This window comes from Leuciscus leuciscus, assembly GCF_965113295.1.
Source record: "Leuciscus leuciscus genome assembly, chromosome: 13".
NCBI lineage: Eukaryota > Metazoa > Chordata > Actinopteri > Cypriniformes > Leuciscidae > Leuciscus > Leuciscus leuciscus.
In genome coordinates this window covers 19975079-19988134 of record NC_138737.1, presented here as the reverse complement: position 1 = coordinate 19988134, position 13056 = coordinate 19975079, and the positions used below count along the sequence as shown (strand labels likewise).

General features: G+C 38.3%; 2 protein-coding genes across 4 annotated transcripts; one reads left to right on the top strand and one right to left on the bottom strand.

Annotated features, from left to right (window-relative positions):
* Positions 1-749: 749 nt before the first annotated feature.
* On the bottom strand, positions 750-4569 carry LOC309511970 (serine/threonine-protein kinase pim-2-like). The gene is made up of 9 exons (XM_082187355.1): positions 4240-4569; positions 3894-3964; positions 2496-2666; positions 2326-2420; positions 2132-2182; positions 1662-2040; positions 1295-1471; positions 957-1045; positions 750-829 (listed from the first exon to the last, which is right to left on the bottom strand). The coding sequence occupies exons 4-9, from the start codon at positions 2395-2397 to the stop codon at positions 818-820; spliced, it is 780 nt and encodes a 259-aa protein (XP_082043481.1). The 5' UTR covers positions 2398-2420; positions 2496-2666; positions 3894-3964; positions 4240-4569; the 3' UTR covers positions 750-817.
* Positions 4570-10383: 5814 nt separating this feature from the next.
* LOC309513253 (uncharacterized protein) lies at positions 10384-12844 on the top strand. Of its 3 annotated transcripts, none has more exons than XM_082189026.1 (8): positions 10384-10708; positions 10906-11138; positions 11506-11557; positions 11703-11902; positions 11994-12111; positions 12198-12289; positions 12402-12508; positions 12717-12844. In XM_082189026.1, the coding sequence occupies exons 4-7, from the start codon at positions 11849-11851 to the stop codon at positions 12486-12488; spliced, it is 351 nt and encodes a 116-aa protein (XP_082045152.1). In that variant the 5' UTR covers positions 10384-10708; positions 10906-11138; positions 11506-11557; positions 11703-11848; the 3' UTR covers positions 12489-12508; positions 12717-12844. The 3 variants fall into 3 exon arrangements, with proteins under 3 accessions (XP_082045152.1, XP_082045151.1, XP_082045150.1); XM_082189025.1 differs by having other exon boundaries at positions 10385-10708; positions 11506-11599; XM_082189024.1 differs by having other exon boundaries at positions 10385-10708; positions 11506-11902.
* Positions 12845-13056: the final 212 nt, after the last annotated feature.

Sequence of the window (13056 nt, the reverse complement as noted above, 5' to 3'; positions counted from 1 at the left end):
GAAATGGTGAGGTCAGTTTGGGTTATTTTGTTGATGGTGGTTCCAGATGAACAAACCAGGTCAAGTGTGTGTCCTTTTTTGTGGATGGGGAAATCAATATGTTGGCTGATATTGAAAAAGTGTAGGATGTCCAGGAAATCTGTGGTTGTTTTGGAGTCTGTGGAGTCAATGTGGATGTTGAAGTCACCTAACAAAAGAATGGATGGTGATATGGCACAGAGTTGAGATAGAAATTCGGATAGATCAGAGAGGAATGCAGGGTTTGTTTTGGGGGGGGGGGGGGGGTAGATAGTTGCAATGACCAGGGGTTTGATGTGTAATAGGCACCAGATTAGTTGGGTTTGCTGTACGGCTATTGAAGGCCGACACATATCACTGAGAGTTGGTATCAGTTGCTTTTGGTTCACCTCGAGCAGATGGGGGAGTGTGTGGGCCCTGGCGTTGTGGCAGAGGCCGAATAGCTCTCACAGGAGGAGGGCGAGGGCGAGCTGGGGCCGCAGGGTTTGGTGTTTGCGAGGCCTGATGTTTTTTGGTTGATATCTGAGGGCTCGCAGCAAAAGAGTGGGATAGTTTGGTTCCAGCATACACCAGTTCTTCCATTTTCTCTGAGAAACACAGAAGTGGAGATGCTGGAGAGAGGGATAATGTGTCTGTTGTTATCGGAGGCTGTGATATGTTGTCCTGGTTTTTCCTGGCTGTTTTCCAGGAGATCGTCCTTGGGTGCTGAATAGCAAACAGACAAGCCAACAATTCTTTCAAAGGAACTTCTGGGAGGAATTCTGACATGACATGCAGCTCTGACATTCCTCTTTATGTCTTATTCTGTGACCTGAAACAAACAAACAAAAAAGGTTACAGTCATAGATTACAATTAGAAGAAAACATTTTTTAAATCTTTCAAATGAAAAGTGAATATAATCTTCAAAATCATTTGTAGCTGATCTTAGGCTCATTACCTTAAACCATTCATGTTCAAGGATTTTCCTCAAATAAATCCTTTGTCTTGGGCTTTCCTTCAGGAGGGATCGAATCAGGAGGCAGCATTCTGTGCAGAACCAAAGAAGTGAGTCAGATTATTACCTTAAACTTTACAAACATACTGTCTTTGTATTAAGCTGTAAGGTTCGACTATCCTATAAAGTACGGTCAGAAGAAAAAAAAAGCTTGTATTATCCAATACAGTATCTATCTTTTATACAGGCACTTGGCTCAGGTGTTACTTTTTCGTAATTTCTTTGTTTTGTATGATTTAAATTACAGTTGGTCTTCTTTGTTGTGATGAATGCCATCTTACCGTTTGACAAGCCAGGATCAGACCAGGTGTCTTCATCAATCATTTGCCTGTCTCTTGGTTCTGGAAAGCGTCCACACACCAACAGGAACAAGAGCACTCCCAGAGACCACACAGTAGCTGGTCTCCCGTGGTACTTGTCCTCTGTGTAGTACTCAGGTGGGCAGTAGAGTCGAGTGCCTGCAGAAAAAAGGTTTGTCTGATGGGTAAGTACCATAGCATGAAATACCATAACATGTGGTCAAAACACCTGGTGTTTTTAATTTAAAAAAATGCTGCCTCAAATGTGAGATATGGTTTAATATGATACCAATTGAACTAGTCACTAGAACCTAAGTCCCAAACTACAGGTTTGATTCATAATTCATACCAAAGAATCTTTCATAGCCAGAGTCCTGTAGGAGATCCCCGCACCCGAAGTCAATCAGCTTGACCTCAAGGGTTTCTGTGTTGATCAGCAGGTTCTCCAGCTTAACATCACGGTGAAACACTCCACGGCGACAGGACATATGAGCAGCCATCGTTGCCTGCGCCATGATAAACCGCGCTGTGTCCTCATCTAGGATGCCTTTGTGACGTTTCCAAAAATGCCGCAGATCTTCACAGGGTGAGGGACGCTCCAAGACCATGATATATTGGTAAGGCTGGTCCTGCCAGTCCAGCAGCTCAATGATCTCTGAAACTTTGGGGCCCCTATTAGCAAGGATTAATAGGCCGACCTCTAATGGCAATTGTCCGGGATGACCAGGCTGGAAGAAAGATCATTGTTATATGAAGGGGTTGTCATTATGTTTTTCATATTTTAATTTGAAAACAACATAGTGAGTGTAGCCTACTTACAATGTAGATGTACTTCATGTTCTGCGGCTTTCTGGCAATTTTCACTGCCACCTGATCAACCGAAAAAAAAAGATGTTACATTTCTAACATGTCAAATGCAGTAAGTAGTGGAAAAATACACACAAAAAGACTTGAAATGGATATAGTGAGACAACATAATTTGCTGTCTAAATATTGTAAGAAAATGACGATACCTCAAGGCCATCCTCCAAGCGTTTCCCTTCATAAACAGAGCCGAATGATCCCTTACCGAGCATTCTTCCCATTTCATACCGGCTCAAAATGTTGTCTGCAAAAAGATGATTCATTTTAGTTGCATGGAAAGCAGTGAGTTTAATGCTTGAGGTCATGGCCGTAAACTCACCCTCAGTTGTCTCGTCCACTCTGTTGTTGTGACCTGGTGCTGGACTGACTGGACTGTGATGGACTGGAGCTGGAGGGGTTTGAACCTGCTGATCTTCAAGACCACCGGATAGAGCTTCCTGAAGACCATGATCCTCTGCAGCACGGGCACTGGACTGTAGACAATTTTGATCTAAAAGCAAGGAATATCAAACAAAATCATGTTTAAAAGCAATCAAAAAATAATTAGTCAAGTCAAGTCACCTTCTTTTATATAGTGCTTTTAACAATGTAGATTGTTTCAAAGCAGCTTTACAGTGATAATAGGAAATTAAAGTAGCAGAGATTGTTTTGGCTTCATAGCAGCTCTAGAATAAAGTTATTGTCCAGGTAAAGTTAGTTTTGATTGATTCACTTTCGTCGCAACAATCATTAGTTATTAACTTAGGGGCCGCTAACACGACACCGTTTTAACAGAAAACTCTTAAGTTCTCTCTGCGCAAACTTTAAAAGCGCGAACCTGTGAGAACGCTGACGGTGTGCACATGCGTATTACGAGTTTAGTCTATAGGTATGCGCGTTTGAATATATATGTGCGCAGGCGTATAGTCCTGCTTTACAAACCAAACTCTCAACAAACTACTTGTCTGGCCTTAAAATGTATGATACAAAATAAATTAATAAAGTTAATCAATTAAATAAATAAATAATTTAATTAATTTATTAATTTATTAATTATTAATTACATTAAATGGTATTAAATGAAGTAATCAATTAAACACTGCATAGTCATATTATGGTGATTCTTCAGATACTACATGAATTCTTAAAAAAATAAAGTTCTGTTTAAATATTCAAGACATGTCCTGGAAAAAAAATCATAACTTTGATCAAACTTTTGGATTTTGATATAGGTGTGAATTTGTAACATATGGTAATTAATGGCACTTCATCCAAGGGAACAGAAAAAATCCCTTAATTAATTAAGTTCCCATGATTGACACGTTTCCATTAATGGATACTCATATAGCTGAAAATGATGTAGACTTAATGATGTACAGAGCATTAATAAACAGAGCATTTACACATTGTCAACTGGTCATTGGATTTACCCTCAGCGTGTCTCTCACTAATGGCTGCTGTGGTCTGATCCTCCACTTTCTGACCCTGACCTGAGCCACTCCAGTGAAGAGAGATATGCTCTCCACAACTCCAGTGAAGAGAGAGCAGATCTAGAGAACTATCACTTTCCTCACTAACAGGCTGATGATACACATAGAGCACATAGAAGAGATTTGACCTGGATTTCTTCCCATATCACAATAAACAAAGAACATTTAATACGAATGCACAAAAAGGTGTCAAAATCTATCAAGTATTAATATATTCAAATTCATTTGTAGCTTATTAGGGCCAATACCTCAAACCAATTCCGGAAAAGTGCAGGACTGTGGTGGACTGGAGATGGAGGGGTTTGAAGACAGTCTTGATCTAAAGCAGAGAATATCAAACAAAAGCATGTTTCAAACAAATAATTATAATTATTAAACATTGGATACTCATATTATGGCTATTCTTCTGTTAATATGCTTTATTTTATCAACAATCCTTGTTTAAATATTCATGACATGTCTTGGAATAAAAAAACAAAAAAATCTGATTATTGGCTTGATCAAACTTCAGTTGTGTTTTGATATAATATGGTGTGGTCATATCTGGTAATTAATGACACTCCAGTGATATTCTCCAATGGTCATTTGACTTACCCTCAGCTCTTCTCTCATCTATCGGTGCAGTAACGTTATTCTGGTCTGAGATGATGCCGCTCCAACGAAGCTTCACAGAACTATCCATCCTCCTCCTCTTTCTCATCGGCATCTCAATTTCGGTGCTGAATAATCTGGACACAGAAACAAACTCACAAAACAGAGGTGTTAAATGTCCAGGAATAATCTCGGTGTGTGTCCGGGTCGGGCCTTGCATCCTCCTTCAAACTGCAACAAAAACTGTACAAAAACAATACAAAATGCAATACAATACAATAAAATACTATGCTCCTCAGAAATACCCCTCCCCGCAACAAAAAAATAAAATAAAACTCCAAACTCCCTCTAAAATAAGAAAAGAACAACAATACAATTAAAGAGTCCTCGGAAAGAATATGAACTTTAAAAAACGTATAAAACGATGTAACGTTAGATGATATATAATCCAATCTCCTTCAAGAATACAAGTCTCCTCTCTGAAATCCTCCAAACAGCTTCAAAATCGCAAGATCAGCACAGAAAGATTCAGCAAAAGTCTCTGAATTCGCTTCTCAACCAGCAGACAGCGAACAAAGTATTTGCGAGTCAGAAAGAATTCATAGGACGCGTCACCATAGCAACTAAAATTCGAATCCGTCATATGCAGGCACGCGCACCCGAAGTCGCCCGCGTGAGCAGAGCGCGTGAGCGCACATCGAATCTGCAAGCAAACCGAATCTGTTCATGCAGGACTGAATGTAATTATTAAATATAAATAACCATTAACAAGTGATATAATAATGTATCATTACTGTTTAGCTACAAAATGGAAGTTTAAAATTCAACTGTTAAAGCATGAAATAAGGTACCATGAAATGAATCAGTGAATTTGAGTTTGATGAGGCTATATTATCAGTAGCCTAATAAAATGTAATCGTTAAAAAAAAAGTATCAGACATTTATGTCAATTCGATTCAGCGATGAATACTAATGTTGTCCACCAGAGGGAGCCACAGGGATAACAAACCTACTTTAAGATCACGTTAGTATTAATTAAGTTATAATACTAACTTTGTTTTAAATGGTTGATATAAAAACTTTTAGATTTTTCGATTTATTCAGATATACAGAAAAAGAAATGTACATATAATGAACGTAATATAGTGCAAAAAGTTATTTTCTAGAGTTATTTTTTCTAATTGTCTAATGAGTTAATTATTATTATTTACAATTATCAGAGAGGGGCACAATACATTTTGAGACAAAAGAGGGCAGGGGCTTGCATTCTATGCATTATGCATTCTAATTGTATCAACGTCTTTAGAATGGCAAAAAAACAACAACAAAAAAACAAGGAACTCTTTTCTTTTTTTTTCTTTTTTTTTGTTGCCCTTTTTGGTCCTTCGGCCCCTGAGGAGGTCTGTGCACGCCACTGTTGTTCATAATTGTTCTCTGTTGTTCATTTATTAATGTCGATATCGTTCATTTCACTTAATGCCAGGGGCGTAAGAAACAATGTGAAACGCAAAGACCTTTTTTTGTTTGTTAAAAAACATGGATTTGATTTTTGTGTTTTTCAAGAAACCCATTCCACGCAGGATGACGCAAAATTTTGGAGGTCCCAGTGGGGCAATGATATCTGGATGTCTCACGGTACACAGCGATCGGTGTCGCCATTTTGAAAAATAAGTTTGCTGGTGAAATACTACACCTTGACAGTGACCCCAAGGGTAATTTCTTTTGTTTGTGGTTTTACTTGGCTAGACCACCACAGTTCTTTTAAATGTGTATGGGTATAATCCTTCGACGGAAAATACCACCTTAATTGATATGATTAGCGATAGCCTAATATACAGTACTGGATAAATAAATACCCCAATTCTGGTATTATTTTGGGTAGGGATTATAATATGGTTAAATAGTGATTTAGATAGGTTTCCTTCCAGAGCTGCTTCTGTAAGTCCAATTATGGATGAATTTATGATGTGATTTAATGTTGTTGACATATGGGGAGAAACATATCCACAGCTGAGACTCTATAGCAGGAGCAGCAAGGACCACTCTAAGCAGTCTCGAATAGATTATTGGCTTATTTCCCAAAACCTAGCAAACAGTTGTAAATCAGTCAGCATTCACGCCACGCCTCTTACAGACCACAGTGCTGTCTCTCTTAAGGTTAGTCTCTCAGCATCCCTTGATTTCAGATCAACTCTTTCTTATTGGAAACTGAACAATTCTCTTCTCCTGTATAAAGATGTTAAAAAGAATATTACATTATTGATTGAGCAATATTGGAAAAGAGCATAATTACCGTTAGATTCATATTGTTGCCAGTGGGAGCTGTTGAAGTTTGAAATCGGTAAATATTTCGGAAAATTTGCTAGTAACTTAGCCAAACTTAAAAGAGCAGAAGAAAATAAGGTGGTGTCTAAAATTGCAATACTTTTTCTTCTAAACCCCCAGAGCTGCTTTCTGAATCTGATAAGCTTGAGTATGCTGAACTGCAATGTAAATTAGATGAGCTGTACACTTATAGAGCACAGGGTGCTTATATAAGATCTAGACAAAAATGGATAGAGGAAGGAGAATGTAACACAGCAATTTTTTTCTGATTACAAAAGAGTCGTTTAAGAACCTCATTAATTGAATCTCTAAATATTGATGGGAAAGTAATAACCCTCAAGAAATTGCACATTTCTGTGCTGACTTTTAATCTTTACCATCAAAATTATTCTGAAGAGGCAGCTTGTAGCCTATTTTCTTGAATCTGTTAAAAATTGCAAGATTATTTTGTTGTGGCGAGGTGACGGGAAGTGACGCGGTCGGTTGATATTCGGAGTGGCGGTGCATGGCGGCCAATTCAAATAAGTCCAAAAATATGAACAAGAGGGATCCGGGAAATCGAACTGGGGATGGATCAGAGACTCTAAGAATGGAAGATACAGGTGAAGAGGAGGATGATATGGAGGTAGGATGGACAAATGTCAGAACAGAAAAGAAGGTTAATAAAAAGAGGGAAAAAAGGTAAGGAGGAAAGATCAGAAAGCAGTTCAATAGCTAGTGAGGAAGATGGAGAGGAACGAAGTAATAGCAAGAGTGAATTTAGGATAATATTGAAGTTTAAAGGAGAGGTAGGAGTTTCAGGAGTTAATCCATTGACGTTGACATATGAATTGAAAAAGCTGGTAGGAGAGATAGCTTTCGCAAAAGTGCTACAAGATGGAGCTTTAATGATAGCATGTAGGAATGAAGAGCAAAAAAATAAAGCCATAAAAATAAAGCCAGTTGGGAAACAGATGGTAATGAATTACAAGATTGTAGGACAGGAGTCATGGGTGTATGGAGTAATAAATGGAATTCCGTTAGGAATTACTATGGAGGAATTAAAAAAGAATCTAGAGGGGGCAAAGGTTATGGATGCAGTCCGATTACAAATGAACAGAGAAGGTAGAAGAATGGATAGTTTGTCAGTACGTCTAAAATTGGAAAAAGAAGTGCCAGATCGGATTAAGATGGGTCATATTAGTTATCCGATTAGGAATATAGCCCCTTCTTTGAGGTGTTATAATTGTCAGCGATATGGACATACTGCGTCAGTGTGTAAGTCTAAAATGAGGTGTGCGCGTTGTGGAGGGGAGCACAAATTTGGGAAGTGTGGAGAAGGAGTAGGATTGAAGTGTTGCAACTGTGGATAGTCACAATGCGGCATATATGGAGGTTGTGAGGTGAGGAAAAAGGCTGTGGAAGTACAACAGGAAAAGTAAAAAAATAATCGAACTGAAGCTGTGAAAGTAGTAGCCTAAATGATAGAAATAGGCAAAGTGAGACTGAGAGAATGGAGTATGGAAAAAGAAATGAAGGTACAGGAAGAATTGATGAAGGTAGAGTACCAGAAGATGTAATGATAGTAAGTAAGATACATTTTGTGCTATTCATGGTGGAGGTAATTAATTGTACAGCACAAACAGAAAGGAGAACAGAAAAGTTACAAATAATAGTAAAGGCGGCAGATATTAAGGGATTGAAATGTGAAGATATAATGAAAAACCTTAATACAGAATCTCCAACCCGTTCTCATCTCAGGGCGTCATATAAGGCCGTTTTGTCACGTCCTTCGGCGTTTTCTGCCCACGCATATAGCACCCTTTTGCGTATAGATGACACGCACATGGCTTTCAACCAACTTCAATGTAAAACCATCCGCGATGTAATTACACGCTAAGGGCTTCGCCAGTCGTCAGTTCACCTCAACATTGATCGACTGCACAGACTAAAGACGTTTTCAGCAACGACTTATGTTTGCTCTATGATTAGGATTGCCTACACCTAATATAGGAGGTCATTGTTTTCCATTATTTATCTTTTGAGAGGAGATATTCGCCATTTTCAACACCCTTATCGTCTGTGAGAGACGCTCGCGGCTTAACCACCTCCAATGCAACCCACCCGCGTTTTACAGGACGCAGTTGGACTTTGCTAGCCAATCCAAGTGCGTGATATCAGACGCTTTCAGCAACAGTAGCATGCGTAGGCTACAATTTCGTTTAGTTTTAAATAAGCCTGTGGTAGCCTACTCAATTTAAACGTGAATGTGTGCTAGGTATCCTAACTAAAAACACGACAATATAGGTTCCATCATCCCTTAATTGCCCGCAGGAGTATATTGGCCGAATTCAACACACACCCTTTATCGTGTGTGAGAGACGCTCATGGCTTTCAACCATCAATGCAACCCACGGGCGTTTTACAGGACGCAGTTGGACTCGTTACATATGGACGCTTGGCCAGGACCCCTTGGCGTCACTTTTTAACGCACTGGGTTTACCTTTGGCGTCATTTTTCAACGTGCAGGGTAGTCTGTTTGACTTCTATAGAACTCTGAACCGGAGCCTGCGGCGTTGAAATTTGACGTCTTGGGTAACACCGCAACCCGTCTGCTGTGTATGGGTCGAGGCTACAATAAATACAAATAAAAAGGAATAGACTACAATGAATGATCTATGCCAGGGCTAGTCAAATGGCGGCCCCCAGATGATATTTATCTGGCCCTCCAACTGGTTTTTGATGTTTAAAAACCCTCGCAATCTGATATCAAAGTGCCCTCTCTGCGCAAAGGTTTAGCGCGTTCGGCAACCGCATTCAGCGGTGAGTTTAACAACGCACATGGTGTGCAACCGCATTCAGCGGTGAGTTTAACAACGCTCAACTGCAGTTAAAACTGCATTCAAAGGTGAGTTTAACAACGCTCCACGGCGTGCAAGTAAGCAGTTTAAGCGTTTTCTTGTCATAGGTACTGGTACATAGGTAACGTTACACTGCTTTAACTAGAGCATGCTGGGTAACGTATTTTTATCGGAGGTTTGTTGATGTTAATAAATATATATAATATGCTACGATTGTGTTCAATTAATATTTTATTTTTTATTTTATTTTTTATTGATTAAATTCTCTGAATGAATAACGCTGACGTCAATGTATGGGGCGATCCCAAGGTCCATTGCGATTTCCCACTTGGTAAGTAGAAGAGTTAATTAATAGAGATGGATACTATTCTTAAATTTACACATCTAAAAACTGTTGAATCAGGACAAGAAGTTGTGTTTAGATTAGAACCTTTAGATGTGTAAGGTGGCAATTTCGTATGACGGTAAATAATAGAAGGCATTATAAAAATATAGCTTGCTGCACCAAATGTGCAGGCTAGCAAAGTTAGCTAATTGAATTCAAGTTCATTTTTGTCGCATATAATCATCATGTATCGTAGGGGAATGTAATATTTTCAGTATTACATTAGCCCACAACTATTATCCAATATTAGAAATGTTCAGATGAAGAACAGTTGCCAGATTGGTTTGTTTTACAGCCTAATTGTTTAAAATCCACGCAAAATTATATAATTAACACCCAAATAAATCTATAATTAACAATACAAATTAATTCATAACTACTAAATTGTGGCTCATCACAATTTTTCAATATGAAATAAAACAATTAATGTGTATAATTAATGTAACAAGTAATGCTGTCATAACTTATTGACTGATTTATATATATATATATATTAGAAGTTCTGCTGTGGCTTTGTTTGGAACATTTTTTTTTTTTTTTTTTTTTTTTGCGAAATAGAGCAAAACTTACATTTATTGACAATTTTTGTCTAATTTCTATCTAAAATGTAATTGACAATATTCACTTCTTGTTTATTGAAAAGGAATATCACATACAATTTAGCCCATTCTGGCAACACAGATGAAGAGAATACTGGTGTAAAATGTTCAATTCTGTTTTTTTTCTTTTTTTTCTTTAGGTCCCTCTTCGGCAGCTTCAAAAATTATTTTTAGCCTTACCCCCTTAACATAATTCAAGTGTACTGTATGCTCTTTTTCAGTCTGGCTTGTACCTGTGGAGATGCCTGACAAAATCTGTGGTTGTTCACCAGAGTTATTGAGGGTTAGTCCAGGAAAGATTGTTGCTGTGGTCACAATGAATGGTAAGAATGTGAAGAACTTTATTTTGTCCTGTTTGAGAAGCATCTTTAAAATAAATATATATCCATACGCGACTCCCTACAAGTTTGACATAGATATAAAACTAAAAATATATGAAGTATACAAAGTAATATATAAATAGTACAAAGAACCCAAACCCTGGTTTACATTACAGTGGATGTGTTTTTGATATTTCCAGGATGACATGATCTAACCATGCCCGAGTTAATTTGTGAGGCATGCCAATCCACTTGGACTGCTGGAGTCGATGACTTAAACAGAAGTGACTACTGGCCTGCAACCCTTCAATTTGCCACACTTTATGCCACAGATGTCTTTTTTTCATTTGAAGAAATGAAGATGGCGGCACCAGGACTGTCCTGCCAAGCATTTTTAAGAATACTGAATCAGCCAACGGTCCGCTTTGGTCGTGTGAGTATTGAATTGATCTATCCTGCAGTGTTGTTGATATCTTTGAGTTGTTGGTTGATAAGCAAGATCTCAGCAGACAGTTTTCTGAAAAGTTTTTTTGAGTGGGAGGCTGTGCGATTTGAGGTGGACAACATATGCAAGGAAGAGCCCTTCAACTGTCCTGCATGCACCCTAGATATGCTTGCAGTTTCAGTTGATGGAAACCGCAAGCATTACCGTTTCAAGAATGCTGCTAGCTACTCCAAACTGTGTATCACAGTGTTTGTATTAATAAGAAAACATAGCTCTTTAATGTGAACTAAGAAATCTCAGATTTTAAGTTATAAATTGTTGTCAATCATCAATTGTTGTTTTTTTGTTTTTTTAGATCTGAGGAACAGGCCATCTTTGAAGGCGTCTTCATAGCCAAGGATGAAGACGTAAAAAGATTTGTAGACCACATTCACAACACAACCAAACATGTAAAATTCTAGATGATAATTAGACTACAGCACTATAATAACCTCTTTCTGAAGAGTTTGTTTAGGAGAGTCTTATTTTCATCAACAATTTTCCATATTGTAGTTCAGTGGAAGAAGTGTTTGTGGAGGGGAGTGGTCAGCAGCCAGAGATACCTCATAAAGATCTGCCAGCAAGGTAGACGAGGAGGGATTGGAGCTTGTGGTGTGTCGGCACGGAGTCCTGCTCCAGAGCTCCAGCACCTTCTTAACATGAAGCCATTCCTTTCGGTATTTCATGCCAAAGCCCATGATTTTAAATACGAGGTAAGGAAGTGTTGCTATGTGATAGAATCGTATTATCTAAACTGAACATCTGCAAACATCTGTTTATTTTTATTTTTTTATTCTTAACCAGGTAAAATGGAGTGGGGCAAATCAGGACGGTGCTGGTTTAACACTAGGGGAGGAGGTGGAACAGTGCAATGCCTTCCTATCTAGGATTGCAGTAACCAGAAAGCATATGTCAAAAGCAGGTAAGATTACCACATACTGCACTAGTTACATCCTTACATAATACGTTGGAGGAATATGGTAACATCATATTTTCTTTGTTTTTCAGGATGCACAGACATGCTGACTCTCATGGCCATGCGCTGGAATCAGCAAAAGTTCAACAATTTGGCTATCTCACTGACCCGCCGATATCAAAAGGTAATGACATCAGTAGAATTAATTTTAGATGTTCAGTACTGCATGTTAGCAGTGTATGAAGCTGTGCATTGAACATTTGTTTTTTGTTTCTTACCACTGTTTGTTATTGTAGACCACAAAAGCTCTGCAAAGCCAGTTACAAAACCTAGAGTCCATGAAAGCGCAATTGACAGTGACAGCGAGCCAATTGGAAGAATGATGTAAAGGATTGGGCTGACGGTGAGGAAATGATTACTTGTAATACATTTAGTCACAAATAATTGTAATTGTTACTGTTTGTTGACTGCTTCTGACAAATCTGATACATAATGACACATAACCCACAATGCTTCAAATGTCATTCTGTAACCCCATACTATTTCAGAGATTCTTTGAAGGTTGATGTTTAATACAAATTCTTTATTTATTTATCATAAATGCATTCCAGACTCTGTCGATCTAAGGACAAAGAGAAAGGCGTTTGACATCATCATGTCAGTAAGGAGACTTGAGGAGGAGCAGAAGATTCTTGTTGCAGAGATGGACCACCATTGGAAATCTTTCAACTCGTCCCGATACCCTCAGAGAGCTGTCCTGCTTGTTTTCCAGTAAGACAATGAAAAGTATGTATTTGTAATAAATTACATAAACATAGGGTTGCCCCGACCAAAGATTACTATTAGGGGGCAGCCCTAATAAATATACACAACAATGATGACTGTTTATAAAGTTTCTAATGCTGGTCTTATATTCTTGTGTTCCTCTTTTAAGATTTGCAATGTGGCCTA